Raw genomic sequence first — 18,831 nt, forward strand, 5'->3', positions numbered from 1 at the left:
GGCCTCCAGCGACCGTAACATGGTTTGGTTCAACCTTAGGAAAGGTTTCACCAGATCAACCACAACAACAAAGGTCCTTAACTTTCGGGGCACTGACTTCAAACGCATGGGAGATTTCGTCCATCAGGCGCTGCAAGACCATGCTGAAACCAATAATGTAGAGGTTATGTGGTCAAACCTGAAATCTACCCTACATGAATCAACAAATCGCTATATAAAAACAGTAAGCAAACGACGGAGAAATAACAGACCCCAATGGTTCACTACAGAAATCTCGGACCTCGTTAAGAAAAAGAAAAAAGCATTTGTTTTCTACAAACAATCAGGAAGAGGAGAGGCAAAAGAAGACTATCTGGCCAGTTCCAAAGCTGTCAAAACGGTAGTCAGAGAAGTCAAGCTTCAAATAAAAGAGAATCTAGCAAAGGACAATAAGAAAGGGGATAAATCCTTCTTCAGGTACATCAGTGATAGGAAAAGAAACACAGATGGGATAGTACTCCTTAGGAAAGCAGACAGGACTTATGCAGAATCAGATTCCGATAAAGCCGAACTACTAAACAAATACTTCTGTTCAGTCTTTACCTGCGAGGCGCCGGGGTCAGGTCCACAGTTGCAAGTAAGGCAAAGCTCAGAAGACCCGTTCTGGAATTTCGAGTTTACTCCCAGCAGCGTCTATTGTGAACTATCAAGACTCAAAGTGAACAAAGCCATGGGACCGGACAATCTACACCACAGGGTGCTTGGAGAACTGTGTGATGTCCTGGCAGAGCCGTTATCCATGCTCTTCAATCTTTCCTTGAATACGGGAAGAGTCCCCTTGGACTGGAAAACAGCCAATGTAATCCCACTCCACAAAAAGGGCTGCAGGACAGAGGCTGAGAATTACAGACCGGTGAGTCTCACATCCATAGTGAGTAAACTCATGGAAACACTAATTAAGCATAAATTAGATACGATCCTGGACGAGAAGAATCTACGGGATCCCCGCCAACATGGATTTACCAAGGGCAGGTCCTGCCAATCCAATCTAATTAGTTTCTTTGACTGGATAACAAGGAAACTGGATGTGGGGGAGTCCCTAGACGTTGTGTACTTGGACTTTAGTAAAGCTTTTGATAGTGTCCCACACCGCAGACTATTGAGCAAGATGAAATCAGTGGGACTGGAAGAAACATTAACTGCATGAGTCAATGATTGGCTAAATGGTAGACTTCAGAGAGTGGTGGTGAATGGTGCCCCTTCAAAAACGTCAGAGGTGATCAGTGGAGTGCCGTAGGGCTCGGTCTTGGGCCCGATCCTCTTCAACATATTTGTAGGAGATCTGACTCAGGGGCTTCAGGGTAAAATCACATTATTCGCCGATGATGCCAAACTATGCAACATAGTAAGTAAGAGCACTTTGCCAGACAGTATGACGCAGGACCTACTTCTATTGGAACATTGGTCCTCGACTTGGCAGCTAAGCTTAAATGCTAAAAAATGTAAGGTCATGCACCTTGGCAGCAGGAATCCGTGCAGAACTTACACGCTAAATAGTGAGACCTTAGCTAGGACCAAGGCGGAACGTGATTTGGGGGTGATCATTAGCGAAGACATGAAGACTGCTAATCAAGTGGAGAAGGCTTCATCAAAGGCAAGACAAATGATGGGTTGTATTCATAAAGGTTTTAACAGCCGGAAGCCCGAAGTTATAATGCTGTTGTACAGATCCATGGTGAGGCCTCATCTGGAATATTGTGTACAATTCTGGAGGCCACATTACCAAAAAGGTGTGCTGAGAGTTGAGTCGGTTCAACGAATGGCCACCAGGATGGTCTCGGGACTCAAAGATCTCCCGTATGAGGAAAGGCTGAATAAATTGCAGCTATACTCACTCGAGGAACGTAGAGAGAGAGGAGACATGATAGAGACATTTAAATATATCACGGGCCGTATTGAAGTGGAGGATGATATTTTCTTTCTTAAAGGTCCCTCGGCCACAAGAGGGCATCCGCTGAAAATCAGGAGTGGGAAATTTCATGGCGACACCAGTAAGTTCTTCTTCACCGAAAGGGTGGTTGATCATTGGAATGAACTTCCACTTCAGGTGATTGAGGCCAGCAGCGTGCCAGATTTTAAAAGGAAATGGGATACACATGTGGGATCTCTAGGGGGGTAAAATCAAGTGGGGTGGGTCATTAGAGTGGGCAGACTTGATGGGCTATGGCCCTTTTCTGCCATCATCTTCTATGTTTCTATTTTAATGTGGTAGCATGTGACAATATAAGAACATAAGAAGTTGCCTCCACTGGGTCAGACCAGAGGTCCATCGCGCCCAGCGGTCTGCTCCCGCGGCGGCCCAACAGGTCTATGACCTGTGAAGTAGTTCCTGACCATTTTTATAACCTACCTCTACTCCTATCTGTACCCCTCAATCCCCTTAACCTTTAGGAACCTATCTAAACCTTCCTTGATCCCCTGTACTGTGTTCTGGCCTATCACAACCTCCGGAAGCTCGTTTCATGTGTCCACCACCCTCTGGGTAAAAAAGAATTTCCTAGCATTTGTTTTAAACTTGTCTCCTTTCAGTTTGAGAAAAGAGAAACAATACTAATGCACCTAAAGGTATTCAGTAGGACATTCAGAAAATACACCCTTTTATGTTCTGGGCACAATTATTATTATAAAACTTAAGTTTCAAGTTTTATTTTAGTTTGATGAATCGCTTATTTAGTTTTATTAAGTGAGGTACAAAATTGATAAACATATAAAAATATATTTAGACATACAGTTTAAAATTTAAAATAATGGGTTAGACAAATAGACTTATAGACTAACTAATACACAAGGTAAGAGGGAACAGAACTGCAATTCAGTGTTTTAAAGTACAGAGGAGAACCATGTATGGAGAAAACACTAGTGAGGGAAAAGTGCAATCAAAGAAGAAAACTAATATAAAGTTTAAACATAATTTAAAGATTAAAAGCATCTTTAAAAAAGAAAACGCTTTAAGTTACTTTTAAAATGACTCAAGTCATTTTCCTCTCTTAAATGCTGAGGCATGGCATTCCAAAGCTGCGGAGCCATCACTGAAAACATATCATGTTGTCGAGTTTCAATAACTTTCAAAGATGGGAAGATGGGACTATTATAAGCTTTTGATTAATAGACCGGAGAGAACACGAAGTGCTATAAGGGATAAGTAATTTATCATTAGTGGTAAGAGTTTTTAATACTAAAAGTAAAATTTTGAAAGTAATATGATGTAGAGAGCTGCACGGGGATGACGGGAATCCCGCGGGACCCGCGGGGATCCCGCGGGTTCCCCCTTTGGGTCACGGGGATCCCGTGGGGACGCCCCCTAGGGTCGCGGGGATCCCGTGGGGACGCCTCCGAGGGTCGCGGGGTTCCTGCGGGGTTGGATCGCAGCGGGGTTGGTCGAGCCGCGAGGGTAGTCTCCTTCTCCTTACCTGCCCTGTCGCAGCACACATCCGAACGGAAATCTTCCCGATGTCAGCGCTGACGTCGGAGGGAGGGCTTAAGCAAAGCCCTCCCTTCCTCCGACGTCAGCGCTGACATCGGGAAGACTTCCGGTCGGCTGTGTGCGGCAGGGCAGGTAGGAAGAAGGCAATGGCGTACGAAAGAGGGGGGAGGGGGCGGACCGCCCCGGAGAATGTGCACAGCCGGTCAGATCCCCCGATCGACCGACAACAGGCCCGGCTGACAAATCTCCCTGCCCTGTAGCCGCGAATCTAAATTACCTCTTACAGCAGCTTCACTACTCCAGCTGCTGTAAGAAGGTAATTTAGATTCGCGGCTACAGGACAGGGAGATTTGTCCGACCGGGCCTGTTCTGTTGTCGGTCGGGTGCAAAAGCGCCACAAAGGTGGAGGCAGGGAGGGAGGAAAGGTGGAGTGGAGAAGAAAAGACGCTTAAGGGGGGGAGAAGGCCGCTGAAAGTACTGGGGAAGACAAAGGGGTGGAAAAGAACGCTGAAAGGACATGGGGTAAACGGGAGAAAGGGGGGGGGGGAAGGACCCTGAAAGCACTGGGGAAGACAAAGGGGTGGAGAATGCCACTGAAAGGACATGGGGAAGGCAGAGAGGGGAGAAGGATGCTGCCTGACAGGACATGGGAAAGATGGTGGGGGAGAAGGACACTGAAAGGAAATGGGGAAGAGGGAATGGGAAGAAGACGCTGGCAGGGAAGAAGACAGAGGTGCCAGACTATGGGGGGAGCGGAGGGAAAAAGATGGGTGCCAGACCAATTTGGGAGGGGGGAGAAAGGGAGAGGCACAGTAACAGAGCAAATGGAAGACACAGAGAGAAGAGAGGCAGTGGATGGAAGGAATTGAATGAGAACATGAAGAAAGCAGAAACCAGGCAATAAAGGTAGGAAAAAAATTATTATTTTTTTTTTTTGCTTAAGGATAAAGTAGTATATTAGTTGTGTTGATAAAAATTTATAAACATTAGAGGCTCTGGTAGAAACCCGTTTACAAAGTATGTATTCTTCCCAATTAATATTTCCAAATTAATAAAGTCTTTTTGCTTATTTTTAAATGGGTTTCTACCAGAGCCTTTAATTCAGTAGCATAATTAAATGAAATAACTATTTCTGTAGTTTATAGGGACAGGCGGGGACGTAGGGGATTCCTCACGGGGACGGGTGGGGACGGAGGGGATTCCTCGCGGGGACGGGTGGGGACGGGTGGGAGTCCTCACGGGGACGGGTGGGGACGGGTGGGATTTCTGTCCCCGCGCAACTCTCTAATATGATGGTTAATTGGGAGTCAGTAAGATTTATTCAGAAAAGGTGTTACATGATCATATTTTTTACCATTATGGATGAGTTTAACGGCAGTATTCTGAATTATCTGAGGAGAAACCATAAACAGGTACTGATGGTAATACCAAAATAACTTATGTCAGAAATGTACACTGCACTGTTTATAATATAACATAGTAACATAGTAGATGACGGCAGATAACGACCCGAATGGTCCATCCAGTCTGCCCAACCTGATTCAATTTAAATTTTTTTTTTTTTTTTTTTTCTTCTTAGCTATTTCTGGGCGAGAATCCAAAGCTTTACCCGGTACTGTGCTTGGGTTCCAACTGCCGAAATCTCTGTTAAGACTTACTCCAGCCCATCTACACCCTCCCAGCCATTGAAGCCCTCCCCTGCCCATCCTCCTCCAAACGGCCATGCACAGACACAGACCTTACAAGTCTGCCCAGTAACTGGCCTAGTTCAATCTTTAATATTATTTTCTGATTCTAAATCTTCTGTGTTCATCCCACGCTTCTTTGAACTCAGTCACAGTTTTACTCTCCACCACCTCTCTCGGGAGCGCATTCCAGGCATCCACCACCCTCTCCGTAAAGTAGAATTTCCTAACATTGCCCCTGAATCTACCACCCCTCAACCTCAAATTATGTCCTCTGGTTTTACCATTTTCCTTTCTCTGGAAAAGATTTTGTTCTACGTTAATACCCTTTAAGTATTTGAACGTCTGAATCATATCTCCCCTGTCTCTCCTTTCCTCTAGGGTATACATATTCAGGGCTTCCAGTCTCTCCTCATACGTCTTCTGGCGCAAGCCTCCTATCATTTTCGTCGCCCTCCTCTGGACCGCCTCAAGTCTTCTTACGTCTTTCGCCAGATACGGTCTCCAAAACTGAACACAATACTCCAAGTGGGGCCTCACCAATGACCTGTACAGGGGCATCAACACCTTCTTCCTTCTACTGACTACGCCTCTCTTTATACAGCCCAGAATCCTTCTGGCAGCAGCCACTGCCTTGTCACACTGTTTTTTCGCCTTTAGATCTTCGGACACTATCACCCCAAGGTCCCTTTCCCCGTCCGTGCATATCAGCTTCTCTCCTCCCAGCATATACGGTTCCTTCCTATTATTAATCCCCAAATGCATTACTCTGCATTTCTTTGCATTGAATTTTAGTTGCCAGGCATTAGACCATTCCTCTAACTTTTGCAGATCCTTTTTCATATTTTCCATTCCCTCTTCGGTGTCTACTCTGTTACAAATCTTGGTATCATCTGCAAAAAGGCACACTTTTCCTTCTAACCCTTCAGCAATGTCACTTACATACATATTGAACAGGATTGGCCCCAGCACCGAACCCTGAGGGACTCCACTAGTCACCTTTCCTTCCTTCGAGCGACTTCCATTAACCACCACCCTCTGGCGTCTGTCCGACATCCAGTTTCTGACCCAGTTCACCACTTTGGGTCCTAACTTCAGCCCTTCAAGTTTGTTCAACAACCTCCTATGAGGAACTGTATCAAAGTCTTTGCTGAAATCCAAGTAAATTACATCTAGCATATGTCCTCGATTCAGCTCTCTGGTCACCCAATCAAAAAATTCAATCAGGTTCGTTTGGCACGATTTACCTTTTGTAAAGCCATGTTGCCTCGGATCCTGTAACCCATTAGATTCAAGGAAATATACTATCCTTTCTTTCAGCAACACTTCCATTATTTTTCCAACAACTGAAGTGAGGCTCACCGGCCTGTAGTTTCCTGCTTCATCCCTGTGACCACTTTTATGAATAGGGACCACATCCGCTCTCCTCCAATCCCCAGGAATCACTCCCGTCTCCAGAGATTTGTTGAACAAGTCTTTAATAGGACTCGCCAGAACCTCTCTGAGCTCCCTTAGTATCCTGGAATGGATCCCATCTGGTCCCATCGCTTTGTCCATCTTCAGTTTTTCAAGTTGCTCATAAACACCCTCCTCCGTGAACGGCGCAGAATCTACTCCATTTTCTCGTGTAACTTTGCCAGACAATCTCGGTCCTTCTCCAGGATTTTCTTCTGTGAACACAGAACAGAAGTATTTGTTTAGCACATTTGCTTTCTCCTCATCACTCTCCACATATTTGTTCCCAGCATCTTTTAGCCTAGCAATTCCATTTTTTATCTTCCTCCTTTCACTAATATATCAGAAAAAATTTTTATCTCCCTTTTTTACATTTTTAGCCATTTGTTCTTCCGCCTGTGCCTTCGCCAAACGTATCTCTCTCTTGGCTTCTTTCAGTTTCACCCTGTAGTCCTTTCTGCTCTCCTCTTCTTGGGTTTTTTTATATTTCATGAACGCCAACTCTTTCGCCTTTATTTTCTCAGCCACTAGGTTGGAGAACCATATCGGCTTCCTTTTTCTCTTGTTTTTATTGATTTTCTTCACATAAAGGTCCGTAGCCATTTTTATCGCTCCTTTCAGCTTAGACCACTGTCTTTCCACTTCTCTTATGTCCTCCCATCCTAACAGCTCTTTCTTCAGGTACTTTCCCATTGCATTAAAGTCCGTACGTTTGAAATCTAGGACTTTAAGTATCGTGCGGCCGCTCTCCACTTTAGCCGTTATATCAAACCAAACCGTTTGATGATCGCTACTACCCAGGTGAGCACCCACTCGAACATTAGAGATACTCTCTCCATTTGTGAGGACCAGATCCAATATCGCTTTTTCCCTTGTGGGTTCCGTCACCATTTGTCTGAGCAGAGCCTCTTGAAAGGCATCCACAATCTCCCTACTTCTTTTCGATTCCGCAGACGGAACATTCCAGTCCGCATCCGGCAGGTTGAAATCTCCCAACAGCAGAACCTCCTCTTTCCTTCCAAACTTTTGGATATCCACAATCAGATCCTTATCAATTTGCTGCGATTGAGTCGGAGATCTGTAGACTACACCCACTTAGATAGAAGTTCCATCTTCTCTTTTCAGAGCAATCCATATCGCTTCTTCCTCTCCCCAGGTCCCTTGCATTTCGGTCGCTTGGATATTGATCTTTACATAGAGAGCTACTCCTCCACCTTTATGACCATCTCTGTCCTTCCTAAAAAGATTATATCCCGGTATGTTTGCATCCCATCCATGTGATTCGCTGAACCATGTCTCTGTGATAGCAACAATATCTAGATCTGCCTCTAATATCAGGGCTTGCAGATCATGAACTTTGTTGCTTATAACTCCTAACTAAATTATAATTGGACTGTGTGAGCCATAGCATAAAATTATTGTGAGCATGGTTTTCATAAGAAGCTTTCTTATATGTGGGAGAATCTTTTTGGAAAGGGACATGTTCCCATTTGGACTAGTAGAAGGGGTGGCAAAACTCTGGAAATGGCCAGTGTGTAATGTTTTCTGGGGTACCCCCCATAAGCTAAAACAGACAGCACAGCACAGGTACCACATAACAGAAATAGACAAACACAGAGCTCCAGCATGCATTCTTCCACCGGCAAGGATTCAGGGTTGAATTTAATCTGTAAATAAACACATTATTAATCATAAGAGTCATATAATCATATTTGGTATCCATTGGATTCCCAATATAAGGTCACAACACTGGAAATATTTCTTTGTGCGTACACATGAACAAATTAACTTTATCGATAATTAGAAATGGCACCGTGAAATTGGTTTCGAATGGCCATGTCTGGATGCTAAGCTTCTAAAAGAGAGAGAGAGAGAGAAAGAGAGAAACTTAAGTTAATTGCTCTATAGTGTTTCCAGTCTCCTTTCTATCCATTTCTGTGCTCTGTCACACAGTTATAAAAGAATGCAAGCAGGGACGCTTCAATCTATAAAAAATACAAGAGAGGTTTAAGTGAAGGTACAGTGGTTCACAATGTTAGCTTTTGAGGTAAAAAACATTTTCAAGATCACTTGGAGTACTATCTAACAAAACTTTATACATTATATAGGTCACTTAGCAATATTTCTATTCTTTTATTATCCAGTCTACACTATATGTCGCCCCAGATATGGAATATGTTGCCTCCAGAATCCAAAAAGGCCAATAAAGGCCCGAGTTTGTCTTTTACTTTGGGTAGAAGGGAAGTTTACAATCTTCTGTTTAATTTCTCTATCACCTCTCGGCATTCTTTTGCCCATTTAATTCCTAAAAATACCACTGTTTGCACTGGTCCCTGCACTTTCCCATCTATTGCTTCCCTTTTTACCCCATCTTTTATTAATGCCAAAAACATATCTCTCCGAGACACCCGATTAGCCCTCTTTGATATGGATTGTCCTTCACACTTTTTATCAAAAGTATTTTGAAGTCCCCAGTCCCCCAGATCTCCTAACTGTCGGACCGATTCCAAGACTTCCAAAATAGTCCTGTCTGTTTGATTGATCAACAAAGTCATAATTACCTATTTGTGTGCCGGTGCAGCATCCCTGATAATGTTATTTCTCATAGACACTGTAAAAGGTACATATGTGTCAGCATGACCTATTACTAAGGCTACCTTCATAACCTCCTCCTTAATTCTTATTTGAGCATCTTTTAATGTATAAGAAATTTTATCATTTGAGGGCCACCTCGTGACACCCCTACCAATTACCTCTAATAAAGACCATTGGGTGTAATTTGCAGGATCGGGATCCTCCCGTAATGTATTTTGTACTGCTGCTTCTTGACTATTTCGAACAAATTTGGGAGCGTCTGTGGTATCCAACATAATCCCTGCTGTGCCCAGCTTCTGCACTCAAATTACCCATTGTATTAGTGGTTCCCCTGGCCGCTGAGTAAAGCGTGCCATAATATTCATGACTTCTGTTGAGTAAAGTCCTCTATAACATCAGTTCTAGTCAGATTTTCTCCTGTTTGCAGATTTCCCTGTATTCTTCGTCTACTAATGCTGCCTGATTCACGATTTGAATCGGGTGAATCGATTCGAATAGGTTCAATTAAAAAAAAAATTGGCCTCCTGATTCGATGACCAACCCTTCCCCCGTGCCTTCCTAAAGCAGGAGCGGCAACGCTGCTTCTTGCTGGCTGTCTGCTTGCTGCTGCTCCTACTTGAAGGGGGAGGGTCAGTCAGAAAGTTTTGTTCTCAAGCAAAGTTCTGGGTGTCACCTTAGACTCTTCTCTATCCTTCAACGAACATCTCCAATCCCTGGTGAAGAAATGCTTCTTCAGCCTTCACATGCTAAGGAAAGTCAGACCCTATTTTCACCAAAAACACTTCGCAGTCCTAGTACAATCCATCATCCTCTCCAGATTGGATTATTGCAATTCTATCTACCTCAGCCTAACCAAGAAAAGCCTCCACAGACTTCAGCGGATTCAGAACGCCGCAGCTAAGCTTGTTTTCGCAAAAAGCAAATTTGATCACGTCTCACCACTCCTGTCTAAGCTCCATTGGCTCCCAGTAATCCCCAGGATCCACTTCAAATGTGCGTGTCTGGCCTACAAGATCCTACATGGCATCCTTCCTGCCGTTATCCCTCTATCCTGGAACTCCCCAACCCCTACTTCCTCCAGATCCTCCCAAATTTTTAAACTATCCTTCCCTTCCATAAAAGGTATTTCCCATGTAGGCAAACTTGGGTCATCCCTCCCCTTTAGAATCACTGAGATCTGGAATAACCTCACCTCCCCTCTCCGAACCTCAAGCTCCCTCCAACTCTTCTGCAAACACCTAAAAACCTGGCTATTCTCAAAACTGTAACACTTCCCCCCTCTTAGGCCTCTCACCTTCCCCCTTTACACCTAACTCTTTAATCTCTCCACTGTAGTTCCTCTCTCATCTTTCTTCCTGTAAACCGTGCCGAGCTCCGCATTCGTGGAGATGGTGCGGTATATAAACCCAAGGTTTAGTTTAGTTTAGTTTAGAAAGGCCTGCATGTTCCCCCAGCTTCCCCGCTCTTACCTTAAGCAGCTAATACAGCAGCCTGCAGGATCACTGGTGCTATAGTGATCCCTGCAGCTGCCCGTTGTTCTCTGCGGCACGTTCTCTCTGCTATGGTCCTGCCCCTGCTCTGACGTCAGGGGCAGGATCGCGGCTGAGGACGATGGTCAGCTGCAGGGATCGCTTTAGCACCAGCGATCCTGCAAGCTGCTGTATTAGCTGCTTAAAGTAAGAGCGGGCAAGCTGGGGGAACATGCAGGTTTGCGGGGGTAGCAGGCCTTCACGGCAAGGAGGAAGAGGAGAAGAGTGCCTTTGTGGGGGGGGCAGGCCATCACGGCGGGGAAGGAGGAGGAAGAGTGCCTTTGTGGGGGGGCGGGGGGCAGGCCTTCGCGACAGGGAGCAGGCCTTCACGGGGATTTTACAGAAGGTATGTGATGTAGTCATGCCACTTGCAGTCTTCTTTCAGTTCTGCTGCAGTATTTTGAATTAGTTGGAGCTGATTCAAACTTATTTTGGTTTGAGCATTGTACAGAGCTTTACAGTAGTCTAAACTAAACTAAACCTTAGGTTTGTATACCGCGCCATCTCCGCAAGCGTAGAGCTCGGCACGGTTTACAGGGTTAGGATAAAAAGGAAATCCAATGAAGGGTTATAGGAAAGGAACTGAGAGGATAGAGAGGGGCCAAGGTACCAGAGAGCGGGAGGTGTTAGATTTTTGAAAAGAGCCAAGTTTTCAGGTGTTTGCGGAAGAATTGGAGGGAGTTTGAATTTCTGAGCAGGGATGTGAGGGTTGTTCCAGAGTTCTGTGGTTCTAAAGGGGAGGGATGTTCCTAGTTTTCCTGCGCGGGATATACCTTTTGTAGAAGGGAATGATAGTTTCAATTTTTGGGAGGATCTGGTGGAGTTAGGGTTTGAGGAGTTCCAAAAGAGTGGAATAACGGGAGGAAGGATGCTGTGCAGGATCTTGAAGGCTAAGCAGGCACATTTAAAGAGGACTCTGGAGTGTACTGGAAGCCAGTGAAGCTTGGACAGGAGTGGAGAGACATGGTCGAACTTGCCTTTTGTGAAAATAAACTTAGAGTGGAATAACGGGAGGAAGGATGCCATGCAGGATCTTGAAGGCTAAGCAGGCACATTTAAAGAGGACTCTGGAGTGTACTGGAAGCCAGTGAAGCTTGGACAGGAGTGGAGAGACATGGTTGAACTTGCCTTTTGCGAAAATAAGCTTAGCCGCTTAGTTGTGATATTGTCATGGAATGGACCACAGTGGTCAGGCTCATCTTTTCAATGTATAGAGAAATATTTTGTAGCTGCCATAGGTGATAAACAGGTTTTAAATGTTGTTTGAAGAATCTGAATGAGTGAGGATTCCTGACCTGTGGTTTTAGGGGCATTCATACTTCTCAAAAGGTATTTTGAAATCAGCTATTGGTTCAATTGTGTTAGACACCCAAAGAATCTGTTTTGCTTGAGTTCAATCAGTTTGTGCCCATTCCTGAGCTGCAATTAGACAAGCAGCTTACTTAAGACTGTGTGTAGATCTGGTTCAGTGGGTATGAGTAGTTGCACATCATCAGCTCAGATTAGAATTTTGTTTCAAGGCTTGAGGAAGTTATTACAATAAATAAAATAGGAGACAGTATAGGTCCTGGTGGCACTCCACAACTTGGTGCCTAAGGTAATGTACTGTTGTTGACCAGAACTAATGCTGTCTGATTCATAATTTGAATCGATTTACTGATTCAGTTTGGCTGAATCAATTTGAATTGAGCATAAAGGGTTGCAGAGCATAAGGGGGTGCTCCCGAGGTTGGCATCTGCATTCAAACTTCTTCCCTTTTTGACAGCAGCAGCAGCAGCCATCACCCATCATCAGGCCTTTCTCTCTTGGGTCCTGCCTTCCTCTCTTGGGTCCTGCCTTCGCAGAAACAGAAATTAGACGAGACCAGCAGAGAGGAAGGCACAACATCAGAAGTGCTCTTCGGTCATTTAGGCACCCACTGCAAGCCAGCTGTTCAAATCTCTCTGCCGCATTCCATAATCTCCCCGCCTTTTACTCACCTGCTGTACTAAGCTTCCGGCAGCTTTTCCTCTCTCTCACTCTCCCTTTTCCTTGTGGTTCAATGATGCTACTGTTACTCAGTCACTACTGGCAGAGACACTGCAGTGATTAAAAGAGCTGCCGAAGGTCCTCCATCTTTCCTGTGTCGTGTCCTGCCCACATATAGTAACCATAGTAAATGACGGCAGATAAAGACCTGAACAGTCCATCCATTCTGCTCATTAATTATTCTCGTGTTCCTAGTTAGTTGAGTTCCCATTGATGCTCTCCCCAACCCATCCTACACTGAATCACCACATATGGGACACAAACCGTACAGGTTTGTCCATTACCGGCCTTAGTTCTTTAGGTTATACCTTTTGTTTTCTAATTAGAGATCTTCTGTGTTTATCCCATGCTTTTTTTGAATTCCATCACCGTTTTCGTCTCCACCACCTCCCTCTGGAGGGCATTCCAGGCATCTATGACCTTCTCCGTGAAAAAGAATTTCCTAACATTACTCCTAAGTCTTCTTCCATGCAACCTCAAGTTATGCCCTCTAGTTTTACCATTTTCCCTTCTCTGGAAAAGATTTGGTTCTATATTAATTCCTTTCAAGTATTTAAATGTGTGTATCATATCTCCCTTGTCCCTCTTCCCCTGTAGAGAATACATATTCAGGTCTTCCAGTCTCTTCTCATACTTCTTTTGGTTCAAATCCCTTATTATCCCAGTACAAGCAGGCAGCTATTCTCAACCTGTGGGTGACGTCATCCACGGAGCCCTGATGCGGACAGCTTCGCAAGCTGATTTGCTTGCAGAACTTAGAAAGTTTGAGACTGCCCCACCGCGCATGCTAGAGTGCCTTCCTGCCTATGCAAAGGCGCGTGTCTCCTAAGTTCTCTGTTTTCCATGGAGCTGAGAAGTTGTGTTTTCGACGCTCTGCGCTAGACTCAGTTCTAAACTTCGTGCCTTCTCTCACCGCAACTTTAATTTTATTTGTCACGGCGGGGCCTGCTTTGCGGCCACCGCTGCTGGGTTTCGATTTTGCTGAAGCTATCTTCCCACCTGTGTCCAAGCTGGTTACATGCTTCAAAAAGTATAGCCGTTGCCAGCGCGCGATCTCCCTCACTGACCCACATAGGTGGTGTATTCAGTGTTTGGGACCTGACTATTGTCCGAAGTCATGCACTCGCTGTGCTATCCTTCAACCTCGAGCCAGCAAGCGTCGTCGAGTTCAGGTGGAAAAGCTTTTTGGTGGTATGGATCCCATTGCCCCGTCTCGACCTCGACTTTGCATCCGGTCAAGCTTACCGGGGTTCTGCCTTGACCTCAGTCTCCTCCTAGATCAAGCCTGCCTCGTTCAACAGGACCTCGTCCTCGAGCAAATTTGCTAAGTCTTCACCTGACGAGATGCTTGCCTCGCTGCCTCCCTCAGGTCAGGTGCCATCAGTGGTCCTCAAGCTGCCTAAGAAGCATGTCTCCAAGTAGAAGAGTTGTTGTTCTTCTTCCAAGGAGGCTGTGCGTGTCCCAAAAGTGTCTCTGAGTCACGTTTGGAGGCTCTCATCCAGACCATTTTGGATCGTCAGTTAGGCAATATCCTAACTCCTTCGTTGAAACAGTCTCTCCACTGGTGGATGCTCTCTTCCAGTCTCTCCAGAGGTTTACTGTTTCAAACACCCCCCTCATCAGAAGGTCCTCACGACAGATTCCTCGACCTTGGGGGGGGATCATCTCGATGGTCTCTGTACTCAAGGCCATTGGTCCAGCATGGATCGTCAGTGTTATATCAATCTGTTGGAACTCAGAGTAATCTTCAATGCTCTCAAACTTTTCAGCATCTTCTCCACGACCAGGTAGTCCTCATTCGGACAGACAACCAAGTAGCCATGTACTACGTCAACAAGCAGGGAGGAACAGGATCTCTCCCTATTTGCCAGGAAGCTCAACAGGTGTAACGCTGGGCAAATCCATCACAACATCTTCCTGAAAGCAGTTTATATTCAAGGAGAGAAAACTGTCTGGCGAACAAATTGAGTCATCTTTTGCAACCTCACTGATGGACACTAAATTCCTCGCCTTTCCATCACATTTTTTCTCAGGTGGGGACTCCTCAGATAGATCTTTTTGTGTCTCCCCACAACCACAAACTGCCTCAGTTCTGCTCCAGGATATACTTTCCTCATCGCCTCGAGGTAGATGCTTTCTTTCTGGAATAGATGAATCAGTTTCTCTATGCATTCCCTCCATTTCCTCTGATTCTTAAGACGCTTGTCAAATTCAAACAGGAGCATGCCACCATAATTCTGATAGCTCCTCGGTGCCCAGGCAACCTTGGTTCTCCCTTCTACTTCAACTCAGCAGCAGGGAGCCACTTCTTGTACCAGTTTTTCCCTCTCTGCTTACACAGAGTCAAGGGTCTCTACTTCATCCCAACCTGCAGTCTCTGCACCTGACAGCTTGGTACCTCTCAACCTAACTGCAACTCTACAGTTTTCTCAATCTGTACAGGACATTTTAGAGGCTTCCAGGAAGCCTACCACTAGACAATGCTACGATCAGAAATGGACTAGATTTTCTGCTTGGTGCACCATACATCACAAGGAGCCCCAATCTATCTCCTTATCTTCAGTTTTGGATTACCTGTTCCACTTATCACAATCAAGCCTCAAATCCACATCCATTCGAGTCCACCTCAGTGCAATTGCTGCTTTTCATCAGCCTATCAAAGGGAAACTCCTTTCTGCTCACCCTGTGCTTTCCAGATTTATGAAAGGACTTTTCAATGTCAAACCACCTCTCAAACCTCCTCCAGTGGTTTGGGATCTTAATGTTGTTCTTGCTCCATTTTTGAAGCTTCCTTTTGAACCAATGGATACAGCTCATTTTAAATATCTCACTTGGAGAGTGGTTTTTCTCATTGTTCTTATATCTGCTCGCAGGGTCAGCAAGCTCCAAGCTTTAGTAGCGGACCCACCTTTCATAGTATTCCATCAAGACAAGGTGGTCCTTCGTACACATCCTAAATTCTTACCTAAAGTGGTTTCAGAATTTCATCTCAACCAATCGATTGTACTTCCATTGTTTTACCAAAGCCTCATTCTCATCCTGAAGAAATAGCTCTGCATACTCCGGATTGTAAGCGTGCTTTGGCTTTCTACTTGCAACGCACTCAACCACATAGATCTGCTCATCAACTTTTTGTCTCCTTCGATCCAAACAAGTTGGGACATCCAGTTTCCAAGCGCACCATCTCCAACTGGATGGCTGCTTGCATCTCTTTCTGCTATGCTCAGGCTGGACTGCATCTAAAGAGTCGAGTCACAGCCCATAAAGTCAGAGCCATGGCGGTATCAGTAGCTTTTCTTAGATCTATTCCTATTGAGGAAATCTGCAAAGCTGCCACTTGGTCCTCGGTTCATGCTTTCACATCCCGTTACTGTCTGTAATCTCACTCCACACGAGATAGTCTGTTCAGCCAAGCAGTAATACAAAATTTATTCTCCATTTAAATGCCACCTTCCCTCTATCCTTTACTTATCAGCTAGGGAGTCCCATATGTGAGAATATGCTTCCTGATTGTTCTGGGAAAAAACACAGTTACTTACCTGTAACATGTGTTATCCAGGGACAAAAGGCAGATATTCTCGCACCCCTCCCACCTTGCCTAGTTGGTTTCTTAGCTTTTTTACTGGACTGATGGTCTCATGAGACAGGAAGACACTTGCGCCATCTCGAGAATTCTCAAGCGTTAGTGATTATATACTTTAGGACTGTCCGTACTGGGCTCTGTGGATGACATCACCCACATGTGAGAATATCTGCCTGCTGTTCACTTGATAACACCTGTTGCAGGTAAGTAACTGTGCTGTCTCTGTAGTTCAAGAAGATGTTACAAAATTAAGAATTGCTAGTGAAGAAAAGCAGAGTAAAGTGAAAACCTTCTGGGCTATTACACCTTGGCTATGAAGGATAGCTTATTTATGCATCATAAATTAGAGCAATTAGAAAATCATTTGTGTGTGAATAATTTAGGTTTCCTAAATTTCCCTATATCTCCTTCATTTTCAGTAGAAATTTTGCTTAGATAGTATTTCAAAGAAATTTTGAATTTGGAAACTTCTGATTTAATTGTGATTCAGAAAATTTTGTACCTTCCTGTATCACAAGCTTTATCTTTGGGAGATGTGGATGATGCTGGCCCTGCTTTAACAGTTGGGGAGCTTACTGTTTTACTAGAAGATGCACAAGACATATTTCTTCTCATTCAACTTTGTTGGTACCTCATCAGAGAAAGATAAATTGCTGGTATTAAGGAATTACTTTAAACATAAAAAATAAGTTTTTTTGTGGGCAGCCAATTAAGGGTCCCCCCCCCCCACCAGATGTGACAAGAGCCACTTAGGAATGTAGGAAACAGTTCCTGGCTTTAAAATCCAGAGTTTTGGCAATTGGAGCAAGTTTCTTAGATTTATTTTAAATAAAAACATAGGATATAAGATAACAGGATCTAACTATTGTTGCTTAGGTTACTAACTAGATTTCAGTTAAGATATATAATTTCTTAGATATATACTGTAGTCTTGTAATCTTTCCTTGAAGTGGACATTTGAAAAATGTTTACATTTTTGGAATGATATTTGCAGTTGTTTTTTTTGTTTTTTTTTCTTTTTAGCATACTTATGTGTATAAAATAGTTGAAATAAAAGAATTTGCAGCTTGTTCAATGTGTTGAGAGAGAGAATGTTTTTTGACTGTTGTTGAGGCTTGATGGTACATTGCCATGTGTTTTGTTTAGTTCAGCTTGTCTACATCTAGGTGAGGTTTTCACCATTTTCTTTCAAGTTTGAATATTGTGTCTGGACAGTGGTGTTAATGAATAATTTAAATACTGCAACCAATGCAGAATTCATATATTGAACTGTTAAATTCTAACCGATTGTGCCTGTACCAGTTGTATTACATGTGTAGGTTATATCCTGCCACTTGAAGAAAATGTGAACGTTTATAATGCAAATTTGGAAGGAGACAATCTTTGTGGGTTATGGAGGTCAATTTTATAAGCAACGTCAATGTGTGCAAAATTTTAGATGTTCAAGATAGGTGCCTACAGAATTGTCCAGGGTTATACAGGCTCACAAAATCATAGTATCCATGGACAGCATAGGAACAGGATCGACACTTAAGTTTATATTTTATAAAATGGACACACTCGTGTCAATTTCAACCAGCACATAAATACACTGAGCTATTCCTACTTTGGAACAGGTGCAACTTTGTAGAGTTTTTTGGGTAGGCTGTTTTATAAAGGATAAAGGGGCGTACTTTTCTAGTTTAGAAGCCCTGTTTGGGGTGGGAGCAGGAGGGTACCCTTCTGTGTTGTGAAGATGAAGATTTTATGAATGTTTTAGATTCTAAGCTTGCATTTCTGAGGGAGCCAAAGAAGGAGAGTTGGTGCCTTACTGTTTTATTGAAGGGAAAATGAGTAGTTACTAACAGGGGGTTTGAGCTAACAATGTATGTTTGCTTTTCTCTGGCAGGAGAGATGTCACTTTCTGAGCTCCTACAGAAATATTCAACGGTGTACTCTGCTGACCTTAAAAAAAATGCATCAGAAAGTTCCTCGTGTAGCATATTCTCCGAATCGGAGCAGTCTGATGAAGAGGAAGAGGAGAGCAGCATTCAGACGGGTACAGTACGATGTAGGGGTTGTATGCATGGAGATAATTAATAGCAAGGCTGATTCCACTCCTATGTACTCTTCCCCCTCCCCATTCGCGGTTTCCACACTCGCGGTTTCACATATTTGCAATTTTTTTTGTGGGGGGGGGAACCCCATATTTTACCACATTCCTGCCTCTCTCCAACCTTTCTCCCGGCATCCCTGCCTTACCTGGTGGTCTAGCAAGCTTTCAGGGCAGGAGCGATCTTCTTACGCTCCTGCCCCGTGTAGATCGCCAATAGGAAATGGCTGCCGTAAGCTCCCGTCGTAGTCTCGAGAGACTACGGGAACTCATGGCAGTCATTTCCTATTGGCGATCTGCATGGGGCAGGAGGGTAGGAAGATCGCTCCTGCCTCGAAAGCCTACTAGGCCACCAGGTAAAGCCAGGTTGCCGGGGGGAAGGCGGGAGGGAGGCGGAGGTC

The 18,831-nt window shown here is 44.4% G+C and overlaps 1 protein-coding gene across 2 annotated transcripts in view; it reads left to right on the forward strand.

Annotated features, from left to right (window-relative positions):
• SRCAP (Snf2 related CREBBP activator protein) overlaps window positions 1–18,831 on the forward strand; it is an 891,636-nt gene that overhangs the window by 419,176 nt on the left and 453,629 nt on the right. For both annotated transcript variants that reach the window (XM_033945009.1, XM_033945008.1), the window contains exon 11: window positions 18,227–18,376. In XM_033945009.1, coding sequence (XP_033800900.1) covers window positions 18,227–18,376 — 150 coding nt within the window. The remainder of the gene's footprint in view (window positions 1–18,226; window positions 18,377–18,831) is intronic.

This window comes from Geotrypetes seraphini, chromosome 5 (genome assembly GCF_902459505.1).
Source record: "Geotrypetes seraphini chromosome 5, aGeoSer1.1, whole genome shotgun sequence".
In the NCBI taxonomy this organism is placed as follows: domain Eukaryota; kingdom Metazoa; phylum Chordata; class Amphibia; order Gymnophiona; family Dermophiidae; genus Geotrypetes; species Geotrypetes seraphini.